The 17,408-nt window shown below is 35.0% G+C and overlaps 1 protein-coding gene across 5 annotated transcripts in view; it reads right to left on the minus strand.

Annotated features, from left to right (window-relative positions):
- vwa5b2 (von Willebrand factor A domain containing 5B2) overlaps positions 1–16,088 on the minus strand; it is a 28,929-nt gene extending 12,841 nt beyond the window's left edge. For 3 of the 5 annotated variants that reach the window (XM_083525522.1, XM_083525523.1, XM_083525520.1), the window contains exons 1-10: positions 16,017–16,088; positions 12,335–12,477; positions 11,232–11,432; positions 8,827–9,052; positions 8,390–8,547; positions 5,593–5,724; positions 4,870–4,994; positions 4,499–4,675; positions 4,295–4,405; positions 1,563–1,765 (exon numbers count right to left, since the gene is read on the minus strand). In XM_083525522.1, coding sequence (XP_083381648.1) covers positions 1,563–1,765; positions 4,295–4,405; positions 4,499–4,675; positions 4,870–4,994; positions 5,593–5,724; positions 8,390–8,547; positions 8,827–9,052; positions 11,232–11,432; positions 12,335–12,473 — 1,472 coding nt within the window. In that variant the 5' untranslated portion in view covers positions 12,474–12,477; positions 16,017–16,088. Of the gene's footprint in view, positions 1–1,562; positions 1,766–4,294; positions 4,406–4,498; positions 4,676–4,869; positions 4,995–5,592; positions 5,725–8,389; positions 8,548–8,826; positions 9,053–11,231; positions 11,433–12,334; positions 12,481–16,016 lie in introns of all 5 variants that reach the window. The other 2 variants (XM_083525524.1, XM_083525521.1) reach the window with 2 other exon arrangements.
- Between the last annotated feature and the right edge of the window lie 1,320 nt (positions 16,089–17,408).

Below are 17,408 nucleotides of genomic sequence, written 5' to 3' on the forward strand. Positions count from 1 at the left end.
CACACACACACACACACACACAGCTCAGTTACTCTATTCACGAAATAGAGTAAATTAATGAATTAGAATGAAAACTGTAGTGTATACATGTGTTTATTGTAGTGTAATTTAAAGTCAGTAAATTCTTCTCAATAGTTGGGTGGAAAAGAACATGACATGAAACATTGATTATATCAGTGCAACATTCCCCCTAATTGCTGATGCATGCACCTATTATATACTGTATAGATATTTTACTTATCTATCTATCTATCTATCTATCTATCTATCTATCTATCTATCTATCTATCTATCTATCTATCTATCTATCTATCTATCTATCTATCTATCTATCTATCTATCTATCTATCTATCTATCTATCTATCTATCTATCTATCTATCTATCTATCTATCTATCTATCTTCAAAGGCTAAAGCCCTACTGGTCACACATACACATAGTTTGTGATTAAGTCTTCAGTACTCTTTTGGATAAAAACAGGGCCATTTCACTAATTAAATGTCTAAGGAGAACAGGTGCCTGAGATATGTGCACTGCTTAGAATTCAGCTCATGTCTGTTTGGATTGTATACTCCTAATGTCCTTAGTGCACAAAAATACTGGCTCTGTTTAGAGAGACAGCTAATAGCCCCTCCCCACCACCAAAATTATCATTACACAATGACTCATCTAAGACAGTAAAATAAATAACACATTATGAATACTTAATATGCTTACTGATGTTTTTTTTTGAGAAATATGGAGAGAAAAAACAACAACAGAAAAACACAGTATGTGCATGGAATACATGATTTCTGCATTTGTGGATTTTGTGAAATAGCTTATAGTAATTTTTTTAAAAACAGTTTTTTTTTAAACACATATACAATGCTCACATACAGTAAATTACATTTGCATAAGCATTAAATGACAGTATATGAAGTAAATTATGTATCTGTGTGTAACACTATACATTTACACTATTCATTTAATCTGCCATCTTAGATGTTACATATATATTTGTACATACAGAGAAACTTTGCATTTATCTAAAAGTCATGGTCTGTACAATATTTCCTTTTCCACTCTCCTCCTGTCTCTACTATGTATTTTTAAAGGAAACCTACCAAGTACTGTGATACAACACAACATTTGTTTTTAAGTTATCCTAAAAATACTCTTATTTTTCTCTATTGCCTCATCCATCTCACAATCTCCCTGATAAAACCAACCAAAGCAATAATAATCTGAAAGTTTTGTTAACTTTTGCTTCCTCTTGGTTTATGCAAAGGGAAGTGAACTTTATAAAAAAACTGTTTGAGGACATACTTTGGTTGAAGTGACATTAACTTGTTATTATTTTTCTTAAGTTATATTTACTTGTACAAGCTATATTTTCAACAAAAGGGATATTTGCTGAGTTGCTTTGGTCAGTAACTGCCATTCTTGTTATTATTTAATCTCACATTATTTATCAGGTGTAACTTGGATGGTGATCGTGTTATATATTTATCTACAAGTGTTTGCTGAAGGTTATGTTTTAGTTACTTGGTGTGGCAAGTATTTATGATTTAGGTGTTACCTGGCATTACAGGTGTTCCTCCTGACAATTTCCAGAACTTGGCTAACATTGGAGAGTGAGCCATCTGTGAGGATGAAAAGCTGTCGAGGGCAGCTTCGATGAGCAGGTTGATGGTACACCCAGGACAGTGCCTCCAGCAGGTTACTGCCACCCAGATCTGCATGCAACTTCTGTACATAATCAAGCACCTGGGCCATAACAATCTTTAGAATAAAGACAGAGATGATGATTTTATTTATATTAATTAAAAATTCAGACTGTTTAATCAATTACTTACATAGTTCAGCCAGACATAAAGGGTGTGCTGCCAAAGTTTCACTGCTTTCAGGACAGTTTAATAGTTACTGAATCAAAAATTTTACACTACAAACTGTTGAAGAATATACACTGATCAGCCATTACATTACAAACCACTTGCCTAACATCGTGTAGGTCTCTCTTGTTCCACTAAAATTGCTCTGATTTATGGAGCCATGGACTCCACAAGATCTCTGAAGATGTGCTGTGGTAAAGGCAGATCCTTTAAGTCCTGTAAGGAGCAAGTTGTTTTCGCAATGGATCACAGTTCTTTGTCTTGCATGTCACACAGATGCTTTCCTGGATTAAGATCTAGAAATATGGGAGGCCAAGCCAACACCTTCAACTCTATGTTATGTTGCTGTTAAAAGGCTACTGCCATTAGAGAATCCAATTTCCCGCAACAAGCTTAGATAGATGGTACATGTCAAACTAACATTTACATGACTGCCAGGAATCTTTATCTCCCAAAAGGACACTGCTTAGAACATTACACTGTCTCTGCCAGCTTGCCTACTTCCTATATTGCCAGCTAATCCCCAGATAAGTGATGCACATGCACCCAGCTGTCCACATGATCTAAAGGGAAACTTGATTGAACACACCAGGTCTCCGTCTTTCATTGCTCTATAGTCCACTTTTAGTGTTTACTAACCACTGCTTGCTGAAAACACCACACAAGACCTGCTATTTTTGAGATGCCTGGAACCAGTCATCTAACCATCACAATTTTGTCTTTGCCCAAGTGGTCAGATTCTTACACTTGCCTATTATAAACAGGTGCCATTGTAAAAAATAATTATAATCAATGTTATTCACTTTATCTGTCAGAGTCAAAGATATATTTTCTTATGGTTATAGTTTTCATAGTCTTTATGACAAAAAAAATACAGTTTGAGACATTTCTTTTACTTGCCACATGGAGCTTTCCATAATTTCTTACTCACATTATCTGATTAATGTCAATCAGTCATCTTTAGGAGCTCTTGCAGACACAAAAGGTAACGCCACCACTGAACGTATTGTGAAAGAACTAGAAATGTAATAGTGATGATGCTCACATGACTACTGAAAGCACGTTTTGTTGTGAACAGGGGTTAGCATGAGCACTCTGACCAGTCCGCCGATATGCAGCAAAGCAAGCTACGATGTACTGTTCTTTTATTTTAATTCCAACACCAGTTGTGGGATCAGACCTGACATGCAACCCTTCACTTTGCACACACATCAGTGAGCCTTGGGCACACATGGGCTTCTCACAAATTTACCATTTGTTCCTCCTTGGACCATTTTTGGTAGGCACTAACCACTGCACACCTGGAACACCAGATAAGACCTACCAGTTTCAAAATACTCTGATTTGGTTGTCTAGCCATCACAATTTGGCCCTTGTCAAAGGTGCCATTGTATTGAGATAATCAATATATTTACTTAACCTATTGGAACAAGCGTTTCAATGTTATGGCTGAGCTGTTGATGGCAATGTATTATGTAGGATGCTTTTTTTCACATAGGTAGTGATTCTGTTGAACAGCAGCACAAAGGTAGCCAGACATAACAATGCATAATACATATCTCTACTTTTTCCTTTCACTCACAATTTATATTTCTTTATCAGGTTAAACTGTATAAATTGTGACATGGCAAAGTGTAAAAAATAAATCAACAAATGTTTTTATACAGGTAAATGAGGTTTAAATCAATAAAACAATTTCTCAAATAGAAGTTCATTTAACAGCTACATGTATCTAGGCAGGTTAATTTTGCAGGAAAAGCATTAAACAGTGCAGTCAAGCCATTTTTTTTTTGGCTAATACATGATGCAAAATGTCAAATAGGAAACCATATGGCTGTCCGACTTTAACCCTGCAGCAGCTAAAACCTGATACTGCACTGCCATGGAAACCTGCTGTACTAACAAGGACATGGACTCTTATCAGCATGAAAGGTTGCCTGCAGATAAATGACCATCACACACACACACACACACACACACACACACACACACACACACACACACACACACACACACACACACACACACACACACACACCAAGAACAACACTCAGTAGACATTATCATAGCTTAAGGTAACCACTTTTGGCTTTGTCAATAAAGTTGAGTAAAGTGACTGCTTTACTCTGTTAAATTATAATCTAAAAACCTTACAAATTTTTATTTACTTATATTTATCCTCCTATTTATCTTCATAAGCTGCCTTATATTAACATTTAATAGCATGGAATTTCTCTGGATCAAGCTAATAAATTCTCTGTGGTATTAGAAAGTACATAAAGTAAATAAAAATTCTACCGAATAGAAATTTAAATGTAAGAGGACCTAAAATTTCAGCGTTGTTTCATACAGCCGTCTTCAACAACTCTCCTGCCTATCTTCTGTAATTTTAGTATATATGAAAGAAGTAAGCACTTACATCAGTACAGGGCTTGCTGGAGGCATATAGAGGCTTTATAATGGTGCCAAAGCCAGCAATGTTTATCAACGTGCTACTGGGAAGGCTCTTAATGGCCACCAGCATACCTTCCTGAGTGAGATGGGAGATGAGTGGTTAAGATTAGCAGTTAAGTTTATCATGTAAAACAAAATAGTTTTCCATTTAGGAGAAAAATTTCCTCACTCTGATCTTGTTGATGTTGTGCTGTGTCATGTTTCCACTGCAGTTAATTAGGAACAGAAGCTCTCGGCTGGCCTGTTGAAGCTCCACTGGCTCGGACAACAGATCCGGACAAAAGTTCAGCATCAGTACTGGGTTGTTCAGCACATCCTTGTGGTAACGCTTTCTTACAAACTCCAGCTGATGATCAAAGATGGTCGTTAATCACTGCATGAGACCCAGGCTTAAGACAGTATTTTTAATGTAAAACTACAAAGTGATGTGCTAATAGCTGTAAACAAGACAAATAATATATTTTTTTAATTGTATAGTGACCAGTCAAAATGTCAAAACTCAAGAAAACTTAACATATAAATAATAAAGTAAAATTTTACTTTTTTCTCAGGTTCTGCTTCTTTATGGACCCGACGAATGAAATCACGGCGGGTACTAATTAGCTGTTCATACTGGCTGAAGGTAAGTCGGCCCCTCTCCAAGATGATCAATGGGTTGTGAGGCTCTGTCAATAACATCAACATTGCTTAATGTATACTGTGAATTTAAAATATGATTTGTCAAACTTTGCTTTCTAATGCAACTCCCCCAAGACACCAGCATTACAATCCCAAACATAACTAGAGGTAGAATCAAAACTGCCTAAACCAATAAGGCTCATAATTCACATTGTATGCTGTAAATTATATACTGTAAGTTTCCAGTGGCCATGACAAGTCCTATGTAGAGTTTGTGGTCACTAAACCTTTTTGTGCTGATTTTGTTGTATGTTTTGGACCTATGTTTTACCTTATATTTATACCCCTGTAAAACAGGAAGTCATGGTTAAACAACTTCCTGTTCTTAATTGCCCAGGTGTAAAAAAAAAATCACCAGGCAATATACTGTACATAAAATATATTTTACTCAAATTAATTCATACCTACATTTAACAATTTTTTATAAAAAAAAAAAAATTAAATTCTGTTGTGTTTTCAATTGTTTGACATCCATGAGAGCAGAATATATTTGTTAATTATTTTGGGTTTTACAAAAAAAAAAGGTTAAATAAATAAAGACCAACTGTATATTGTAATTGTGTGTCTCTAAGTGGCTTTCCTCACCACTCAGGTGCAAGATGATTTCCAAGTGCCGATCATAAAGGTGCTCCTCTGCAAGGGTGATGTAGGTAGCAGAGGCAGACTGAGCACTGGGGTCTGCATCCGCTCGCAATGCATGGGTTGGGCTTTCAAGACCTGAGTTGAACCAGTGGAACCAGATACGTAGGGTTGGAAACACAAAATTCACGGTTCGGTACGTACCTCGGTTTTTAAGTCACGGTTCAATTTCAGTAAAGTTAAGGGGAAGAAATGCAAAACATAAAATTGCTTGTAATTGTGTATTAATATATCAAATTGAGTAATTAATTACATAAATGTATTTAATAAAATTAAATAAATTAAAAAATTTTAATTAAGTAGTTTACATTTGTTAGACCCCATTTGGGAAATACAGATGTGTATGTAAGTATGTGTTTTTTTTTTTTTTTTCGTATTAACGCAGTTTATTATTATTAATATTTGTAATCATCAACTTTTGAACAGTTCAAATTTTCAAAACAATTTTAAATAATATATTAAATGAATGCAATACACTTCTTTTATTATATTGATTAAATTGAGTAATTAATTACATAAATTGATTTCATAAAATTAAATAAATGGAAAATGTTTTATTAAATAGTTTACATTTCTTAGACCCCATTTGGGTAATACAGATGTGTATGTAAGTGTGTGGTTTTTTTTTATTTTTTTTATTTAATTATTTAACTTTTCAAAGATATGTTCTACTTAACTGTTCTACTCATTTTAGCATACTTTAAGTAATGTCTTCATTTCTTCCATCCTTCATTCATTCACTCCCTTGATATGCAGAATTGTCAGGATTTTAAGGAAAATTCTTGAAGCTAGACATAGAAATTGTGTATAATATATATATATATATATATATATATATATATATATATATATATATATATATATATATATATATATATATATATATATATATATATATATAAAATTTAAACTGATGTTCACAATTTTTATTAATAATAAACCGAGTTATTAAAAAAAAAACACAAGCAATTTAATGTCTTGCATTTCTTCCCCCTAACCATACCGAAATTTACCCAAACCATGACTCAAAACCGAGGTACATACCAAACCATGAATTTTTTGTACCGTCACACACCTCATATGTATATATGTAATATATGTAAAATAGACAGGACATAAAAAGAGATAAAGTATTGCCAAACAGCTGTTAGTGTATATTCAGAAGATGCATTAGTTCCTGACTTCTACTGAAACTGATGTCAGTTGAAGATGAATTGATATTTTTGCATTCCTTGAAAGTCAAAGTCAATATCTTTCATAATACCTCTTTAGAAATCAGAGTTAATTAGTGTGGCAAAATGCAAATCACCTTCGTGACAAGAATGTGGGCTTGAACCTGGTATTCATCTGATTTAAAGCAGATAATTGTTATATCAGTATCCAGCATATTCTACCATATGTAAAATCACAAATCTGGAATCTGATATGAATGGTAAACAATGTGGTGATTTGATTAGAAACATACAAGTTTAGACTACTAATTTACAGAATATGACAGCTTGACCAGTAGTTAGTTTACTGCATTTATTAATTCAGGAAATGAAGTAAGCTTCTTTGTCATGTAACAGTTACATAAACAAAAGCAGACAAAAGACTGCTTAAAAGGACCATGGAAGACAAGTTAATTAATGCATTTGAATAAGCCAAATAACATTAGCACAAATGCAGCAGCCTATTAAAGAACAGAGCTGTAGAAAACCCCAGCAGTTTCATACAGCATAAGGTACCTTTACATACAGTCACAGACAAAGATGCGCTATCAGTGGCTGCATATTATTTTCTGAACTTGCAGATACTATGTAAAATAGCATCTAAGCAGTCTAAATATGAATTTACAAATCAGGACAACAGCATAGCAGTTGCACTAAATACACTATACACTGGCATCCTATTTTAAGTTGGATTCTTCACCCATTATGCCTGAACAGCTGCCAAACTCATTGTGTGGCACGATCATCTAGTCAAGTGGCTAGGCCACAATGTACAATTAAGACTAAAACTCTACATAGAGTCACTTTAGGCCGATGAGGCTTTGAGGGTAAAGTTGCACTGCATTTAATCTGTATATAGAAAATTTGATATGCTAGTTTGTAAAACATATGATATATTGGTTCATAAAAAGATTTATTACCAAATGCTACACTTGCAAATGTCCCATAAGAAAATAGATGTAATAACTAAACTTGTGAGTGATAAAGTTTTATGCCAGAAAAAGGCATGATTAAAGCACAATTTACTGAAATTGATAGTGAGGGACCATCTGGAGCTTGATAACAAGCAAGTGATACTGAGGACTGTCTGCTGGAAATCATTTACAGTTTCATTGTTGGTCACTAGACTCAGCTGTTATGGGCAATAAATTATATGGACTTCAATTGTTTAGAACATAACCATATATATATTCGGTTTGACACGTCAGCATTTTTTTTCCATGAAATTCTTTATAAAAAGCACAAGGCTTATTCACTATGTAGGTCAATAGCCTGGGTGATGCATTTTTACTTTTGAAGTGAATCATTATGTCAATGGTGATTTACATTTAAACAACACTATATTAAAACATAATAAAAAAATTATAACAACTGTATTATAAATATGATGGGGTTTTTATGTTTTTTTTTCCCTCTAGCCATAGAATGAAGTCTCTTCCTCATAATGGCGCTAAAGTGTTTGTATTTAAGTTTGGCAAGTCATATACCTGGATAATGTAAGCTGCTAAATGCAATGTTAATTCAAATGTTACCTGCAAGAAGACAGGCCCCTCGAACAAGCAGCTGAAAGTTGAGCTCATAAGGGGCTTGGTTGGTTGCAGGGCTAGAGAATAATGAGTGAACGCAATGCTCATTCATTTCCAGCATCTTTTCCTGTTTACCAGAAACACTCCCAAAACACCTTGTTGCACTTAAGTGAAGATGGTAGAAAATGTATAAGAAAAAGAGGAAGCCTGAGGGTAGTTGTTATTATCAAGGATCGATACAAAATATATTGTAATATACATATATTTTAATTTTATGCAAATAGGAGTATGGAAAATGCTACAGGAATGTTTTAATTATCAGTTTAATAATATGCAACTTTGATGAATCTTGATCATTAAAATCTTGAAAGTTGCTTATTCACACATATTTGGATACAAACTGAAATTCAAACAACAACAGCAACAAATAAGTAAACCTTCACCTTGTTTCATTTGATCTCCCTCCATTTTCACCTTTGGCAGGTTGTAGTCTATCTTTTACTATAGGTGTGAGCACGGTAGGATAGATCAGATGTATAGCTCCATTTTCTAAAGTGGAGAGTTCCAGCGTGGTACTGATTACAATAGACACCACCTCCATGGGAGAGATGATCCCTGTTCCTGTGATGAAATTGGTTCTCTCCAGATCCTCATCCAGCAGCAAATGGCCTAAATACAGACACACAAATTAAGAAAGATTCTGGATCCCTAATCCAAGGTAATACAAACACAACAAATGTATGGAATTATTACAATATAGCAATTTACAAATACCGTAATTTCCGGACTATAAAGCGCACCCTTATATAAGCCTCACCGAAATTGACAAATTTTTACATTTTTTAAATAAATAAGCCGCACCTGTCTATAAGCCTACACTAATGTACTTTACACAGGCTTTAACGAAAGACACGTTACACACGGTGTAACGGGTGAAATATGTTGCGCTTCTATTAGGAGCATAGCGGTATTTTGGGAAAAGACCGGCACTGCATTCTTCCGGTATTACTGCGTGTGTGGAGACCGAGGATTGTGTCCTTTTTATTTTCTGATGCTCATTTCTAAGTTTCTTTGACTAACCCATAACGCTGTTGCCAAGAAAAATAAAAAAGCACGAGTTTTGGAAACCTGTCTGTGCTTTTATACAACTGGCGTTACCAAGCTATCCCTTCACCCAGACTCAACGCGTTACAACGGCTTGTATCTAAACATTAGCCGACAAAGTAAGTCATTGTTCACCGTCTTCCTCCTTCCTTTCACAACTACAGTGGTACCTTGACCTACGAGTGCAATAATGTACGAGTTTTCCGAGGTACGAGCGGCCACTCAGTCGATTTTTTACACGAGCAAAAAATTGAGGTTACGAGCTCGAGACGCTGCTGCTAGATGGCGAAGCGAAGCCAGAAAGTGAAGATTGTGACAAAAATTAAGATAAGCAAAGAAGAAAAAGTAAAAATTTAAAAGTTTAGGGATACGTAGTGTACAGGAGTGATAGTAAAAAACGAGTTTTCCCTCCGCCTCCACTTATCGCCTCTACCACCCCTCCACACACACACACACACACACACACACACACACACACACACACACACACACACACACACACACACACACACACACACCCCCCCCACCGGTGTTTTAGTTAGCTCAAGTCGTCTCATCTCCAAGGAAAATAAACTGAATAAAACCTTATTATATCTTTACATACTCTTTCTATTATGTTTTAATACAAGATTTGTTATTTAGAAATGTATTTTCCAATTTAATAACATGAAACATAAAAACGGGGTGTCATTTTGAGGGTTGGAACGGATTAATGCCATTTGAAGTATTTTCAATATGAAAAACTGATGTGATGTGCGAGCAAATGGAGATACGAGCTCGTCCACGGAACGAATTCAACTCGTAGGTCAAGGTACCACGTATTTCTCTCGGGAGTTTATCACAAAGGTGGGGTGCATTTTTTTGCGTTTACGTTCGGAAATTTCATTGGTCTAATGTTATGGGGTTCAGTTTTTTGGCTTGAAGTTTGTGAAACTGGGAAAAACACAGGAAAAATCCATAAATTAGCCGCTTCGTTGTTTAAGCCGCGGGGTTCAAAACATGGAAAAAAAGTAGCGGCTTATAGTTCGAAAAATATGGTACTTTTATTTGTGTGCATGAATTTCTATAAAAGTCTATAATTCTCTTGTAATAAATAAATTGAGTAAGTTATAATAACTGTTTAAAATGCATTCCTTTAGATTACTTGTTTTACTATAAAACTACAAAAACAAACAAACAAACATGTAAACAAAGTAGTTTTTCACCACAAATGGATCCAGACCTAAATTACGCTTTTAGTATTGGGTTAGCTGCACCCCAAAACGCACCATTTGTGCTTCTGCTTACTGACTCTCATTAAGCTCAGCCTCCTATTTTGCATTTGCCCAAAAGCTCTGACAGTGCTCTGTTGCTGCAGGGAGTAATTCAATTGTCCCACAGTGAATGGCCAAATCCAACAGTCCTGGTTCCCACATCTAAAGGTTCGGTCTGGTTCTTTGTTGACTAGTAAGATGAATGCAATGTCTACATTTGATGTTTACCCAGTTCCCCACACTGACAAAAGACCCAAGACCAAAAAGGAGGTGTAACATTTCCTAAGGCTCGCTATGTTCTTCATTTCCTCTAATGGCATGGGGAAGAGTTGGTGTCAGACTCCTGGGTTGAGTTGTCAAGTGCTATTTTGTGAATTTGAGATGTACTGTAAGTGATAAGATTTTACATTTTTACCATCCATACCAGAACTAAATAGAAAGGATCTTATAATGTCAAAATCTCAAATGATGCAGCCCTGTGTCTCTCTCACCGTTGGAACACTGTATGTCCTGGCTTGTCTCACCACAGCAGGCCCACTCCTTCCCATGAACGCCTGAAACTGGGGAGCATTCAGGGCAGTGGTCCTCCAGCTTCCCTCGACTCTGGACCTCTATACTCAGAAGCCTTCCAGAAATTATAGCCTCAAATCCCACCACCACCTCTCGTTCACCCAATGGGTACACAAACACTCCTATACCACAAGTAAACAACAAATCACACTGCAGAAAATACACATTGTTAGAGATGTATGAAGAAATTTGTTTGGTAAGAGAGTGCCATGTGTCCTGCTCTAAATTTCTTAGCTCATGAAGGACTCTTAGCTGCAAAGTTGCTTAAGGTGTAGCTGAGACAAAGACTTCGAGAACCACTGCTACAGTGATATGTTGGTACTACACAATGCAGATTGTAAATCTTATATTCTTTGATGTTATAAAGGGTTAGTTATTAATTCATAACTAAAGCATATTTCAAAAACATACAGTCAGGCCCATGAACATTTGGACCTGACAAATGTAATGCGTATTTAGCTTTATACCACAGTGTATTGTTATATCAATTATAATTCAAAAATTTACAAAACACATTGTTCTTTTTCAAGATTATTTACATCCAAATGTGGTGTACAGTGTATGAATTACATTATTACATTTAAAGGTAGTAAAAATTAATGCAAATTTGGCTGCTTAGCAGTTTCATGGCCAGTTAACGTGTATTTCCTCATTATTTCTCTTAAATGTAAGCAGATAAAAAGCCTTACATTGAGTTTTAAAGGTCAGGAAACTCTCTAGTATGTAGTATGTAAAATGCATCTTTTAAAAAAGACCTGTAGAGTTCCTAACCAACATCATCTGACATAGATCAACTGAAACCAGAATGATGGGAAGAAAATTATAAGCCCTTGAAAAGGGGGGTTGCATATGGAAAGTGTTGTAATTCTTCCGCTCACTATTCACCATATTCATTATTTATCAACTTATTTAATTTAAATTCTATTATACAGTATAGGAGCTAAAATGACTAATTTGTAAAATTCTTTAGTATTTGCTGACCTTTGCGAATATATTGTATATTACAATGAAAATATGTATTCACCTTCCACAGGTTTGGGGTCAGGGTTAGTGTATGTCAAGTGTGCTGTGATTCCCAGAGAACAGCCATTGGCACATGATGTGATGCGAGAGCTCTTCAGAAGCAGTGGTTCCCATGTGTCACGGTTTCTCAAGCCTGGCATCTTCCTTTTGTACACACATGTATAAGGACTGTAGTTATAAAGTTATATGAGAGACCAAGTAAAAACACACTGATTTATGCATCCATTCATTATTTATATATTTATCATTAGTAAACTCTTTATACTACACAAGTCTACAGTTTAAGATTACTGGATAACAAGCAGTGATAAGTCAACAGTGCTAAATCTGGCACTAAGCACACACACATTTCCACATTTGTTCGCATTTACCCTGAATTCAGGCTGGATGTGTTATCTCAAGGTCATTTCAAGCTTCAGTTCATCCATATTATATGATTCTTAGCTGTGTTTCAGTGTGAGCTACTAGCAACAGGTAAATTAACAGTGCACTTAATTTCTAATGCAAGATTGTGTATCTTTGGCATTCAAGTGCCAGTTATGAGTAGATGAATTCACATTTCTTATATATTTTTTTTATTATTTTCGTTTAAAGTATAATATTTAATGAAATAAGTCTATTTCAAGAGCTACCACACCCAAAATGCACCCGGACTGGAGCTATACTGTTTTTTATTAAGTTGGAACTGAATGAGGATGTCACACAACATGTAACCTGCCACTACACTAGACACTTAACATGGAAAATCTGGAGTGAAACGGCTTTCAATGGGCAATTTATCAAAACCTCTTGTAAAAGTTTTAGTTTTAAGTATAATAAATTTTATAACAGCAATATAATACATTTGACAAATATTCTGACAATAACAAACGTTCTTAATTATCATCTATCCAAGAATCTCCATCAGGACATGTACTTCAGAAAACAAGTTTTTTTTAAACTGCCCTCACAGACACACACATGCTGCCCAGCAACCCAAAGGCAGAGATGATTGCAATGGCAATGTTCATGTAAATCATTTGCAGACCAAACACGTACAAACACAGGCAGCTTAGTGCAGCAATTATGTCAATATAATATTGTTAATGAATTTCTGTTTCATTGTTTGAATACCTTTAATATTTCAATAATGCAAACATATATAAAATAAATAAATACATAAGTTTTCAGATACCCATTCTTATTTTAGTATAGACACATACAGCAAACACATAAACCATGTTGTTAAAACAGTGGGTACAGTCCAACTTTCTTTAGTGACATGTGTGTGAGCAAATGTGCTAGTCAGCAGTGTTTGTTTTCTGCTAATAGCCTACGTGTACCCTGTCTAAGTGGCCTAACACCTGCTACCTGAACAGTGAGTCTCTTCGCTGAGATTTACTGCATGCATTGTAAACATTACATGCATGTACACTTTAATTTTTTTCAATAAATATTTTACAAAAAATTATATATATATATATATATATATATATATATATATATATATATATATATATATATATATATATATATATATATATACACACACACACACACACACACACACACACACACACACACACACACACACACACACACACACACACACACACAAGTTTAGGTTCATTTGAGTATATTTTTGCATTTCCTGTTTATGTTTGAACATGTTTCTGTTTCTGATTACTCTGTACAACATCACTTAATACACTACTAGTTGGTAATGTTTGGTCTAGGACTGACCAATTCCCTGACTCATTAAAACCATGAAATATTCTGCTGGTCCAAAAGTAAAACAAGAACTGTATTAAAATGTTCTCTTTGAATTGACAATGGTTGCCTGTTGTGTTGAATATACAGTATGTTGCAGAAGTTTTAGCCTTCAAAAATAGAAGTGTTAATAGTTTATTTTTTATCAATTAACAAGATGGAATGTAAATGAATTAATGAGAAATCCAAATAAAATCAAAATTTTTCTCTAAAACAGCATCAATTCTTCTTTGCACACTGCTGTCCTGCTGCGGAATAAATTAGGGGCCAGTCAGACATCTTATTTATGTTATTGCATGATGAATAAATATATGTCTGTATTTCTCACTACTGAGAACACCATTCATCCTTACCAAATCTCCAATCTCTATTTGCAGAAATGCAGCCCCAAACTTGCAGGAAACCTCCACCATGCTTTACTGTTTCATGCAGACACTAATTATTGTAATGCTCCCCAGCTTTTTGGCAAAATCTTTCAGATTTTGACTCATCAGTCCACAGCACCTGCAGCCAGCCACTTAGCCTTGTTTCCATGTTGGAGGTTGCACAGTAAATGGATGTACCTGAGTCTAATTGGTTTCTGCCAGTTCTCTGCTATTTGAAACTAATGTAATGAAAATAAAAAAATAATAAATAAACATGTACAAAGAAACATGGGTTGGTAGAGGGTCAGTTTGTCAGCAAACAAGTCCAGTGCACAATCCAAGACCTATAAGGCTGGCACAGAAAGCATTATTGTGCTCATTGTTATTTTAATACTGCGGCTTAAATTTAGAATGATGGTATAGGATTAGATATTTACAGTTCGCGTCACTAAAATGTGAACTTGGGGGACAGGAGAAACAGAATTACATGAAAAACATGTGGAAGCAAAACAGGGCATAAACTGTACGGTGGGTTTAGAGACACTACCACATTGGTAGGTGAACTGATCTGGCAGTGAGTGACTGAAAAATCAGGGTTTTTAGGGACTGCAGGCTGATGCAATGATGAGGAGCAGGTGCATTTGCTGATTCAATCAGGAAGATGAGCAGACACACACACACACACACACACACACACACACACACACACACACACACACACACACACACAATAAAGCATGGGAGATAACAAACACAGAAAAAACAGCAAAGAGAAGAAAGCAGAGAAACACAGGGAAATTAAGAAAACAGGAACCTAACCCAAGACCATCATAAGCTTGTGTTCATACATGTTTTGTGATTCATAGTCAGCTATCAAAACTATTGCCAGATAGCTATCTAGTTAGCTCTCTAGCAAAATCCCACTGAATATCATCCTAAGCATTATACTAATGGGCTATAGCAGCACTTAAATACAGTAGTGTGCAAAAGTTTTAGACAGTTGCGAAAAATGCTGTAAATGTAGTATACCAAGTAGGATGCTAATGATCATCTATTTCATATGTAGGGGAAACAGAAACAGCTGTTCATCAGGGACAAACTTACTTATAAAGAACATATTCACTTTTAATCACCACATTATCTGTGTAAAGCTGCTTTAAAACAATGTTCATTGTTAAAAGCGCTATACAAATAAAAATTAATTAAATTGAATTGAGCTTAAAACTAGGTGAGGAAACTAAACTCTGTGTTAAAGCAAAATAAAAATGTACATTTATTTGCAAGACGCATTTTACAGCTAAATGACTCTGGATACAAAATATAAAACGCAAAATAAAATGTTATTAAAATCGTTATTACGTATTAATACGTTCCGGTCTCACATTTTATTGAAAGCGACTGCAGATGTGCAACTTCTCATTACATTACGAATAAAATCATTTAAATTCCAGTTTAATGAATGTAAGTTTGCGGGCTGTGGAAAAAGGTTTCCATTCGTTTTGTTCAATTGTCTTTCGTTAGAACATGTATAAGAATGACTGGGATGGATAAATCAGTGTTCCCACTTACCTGGTTTTCTCGGGTAGAGGCTCCGCTTCTCAGAGTCGTGCTGCAGGTGGCTGCTTTTGCTGCGCATCTCTCGGTGGCTGGAGGCGCGCGGAACACTCGATTCGGTGCGCTTTTTACGCACGCGCACGTATATGCAAATCCTTCTTCTCTATAGTTTAAAATACAGTGCTGTGAAAAAGTATTTTTCCTATTATTTTTTTTAATTTGTCTTAGTTAGATAATTGTGAACGAGCACATTTTTTATATTGCACAAATATAACCCGAGTAAATAAAAAATGCTGTTTTTAAATGATGATTTCGTTTTATTAATGGACAATGCTGACCATTAGTTGAACCTTTTGGAAGGTGTGCATCCCATTATATCTGGTATAAAACTAACACATCATTTTATAACAACATTCAACATTCAAACATGATGGTGGTAGTATGATGGTCTGGGGCTGCTTTGCAGCTTCAGAAAGTGGATGACTTACCATAATTGTTGACCAGAAAATTGTCCAAAATATCATGAAGAAGAATGTCACACATGCAAAAAAACTCCTATTGAGACCTTGAATAGGCCGTTCGTGCCCTCCAATGTGGCTGAATAAAACTATTCTGCAAAGATTAGTGGGCCAAAATATACTACATATACTAATATCTCTACAGCAATGTGAAAGACTCACTGCCAGTTATAACAAATGCTTGTTTGCAGCTGTAGCTGCCAAGGGTGGCATTATAAGGTTTGGCTTTACTATTGTACAGAATGCCAGGCAGGTTTGGACAGCTTTTTTCTATTAATTAATGACAAAAAAAAAAAGATATTTAAATATTAAAAATTTGCTTGATTATCTGTATCTGAACGGTGTGATAAATAGGCAGCACTACTCGCTAGTAATCTATATAAAAACAATCTAAGTTAAAGACCAAAACAGCAAAGCAAAAACAGCACAATTCATCCATTTTATTTTATCCAGATAAATATATTGTATATTATCTCTTTCAAAACTTTTTTTTTTGCTAAAATATAATAAATAATGAATACAAAATGCTTAGATATATAACTTCTTGGTTTCTTTTTCAGCCTATTATATGCAAAATTATAACTGATATTTACATTTTGATTTGGTAAACATTTTAGAGACTTGCACATTTGGTGGCAGACAATCCCAATAATTGGGCACACAAAAATAGTGATGTAGTCTTAAAATAAAAATAAAGCCAATAAGACTTATATGAATATGCGAATATGTTACTTACAAAACTTGCATCAAGCCAGCGATCTACTGACATCAAACTGTTACATTCTTATAGTGATGCTTATCCTGGCTTGTACTGCCAGTTGATGTTTGTTTTACAGTCTGTCAGTTTGTTTTCCATTTAATCTCCTCTTCAGAAAGTAAAAAATATGAT

The sequence above is a fragment of the Silurus aristotelis genome (genome assembly GCF_946808225.1).
Source record: "Silurus aristotelis genome assembly, chromosome: 22".
NCBI lineage: Eukaryota > Metazoa > Chordata > Actinopteri > Siluriformes > Siluridae > Silurus > Silurus aristotelis.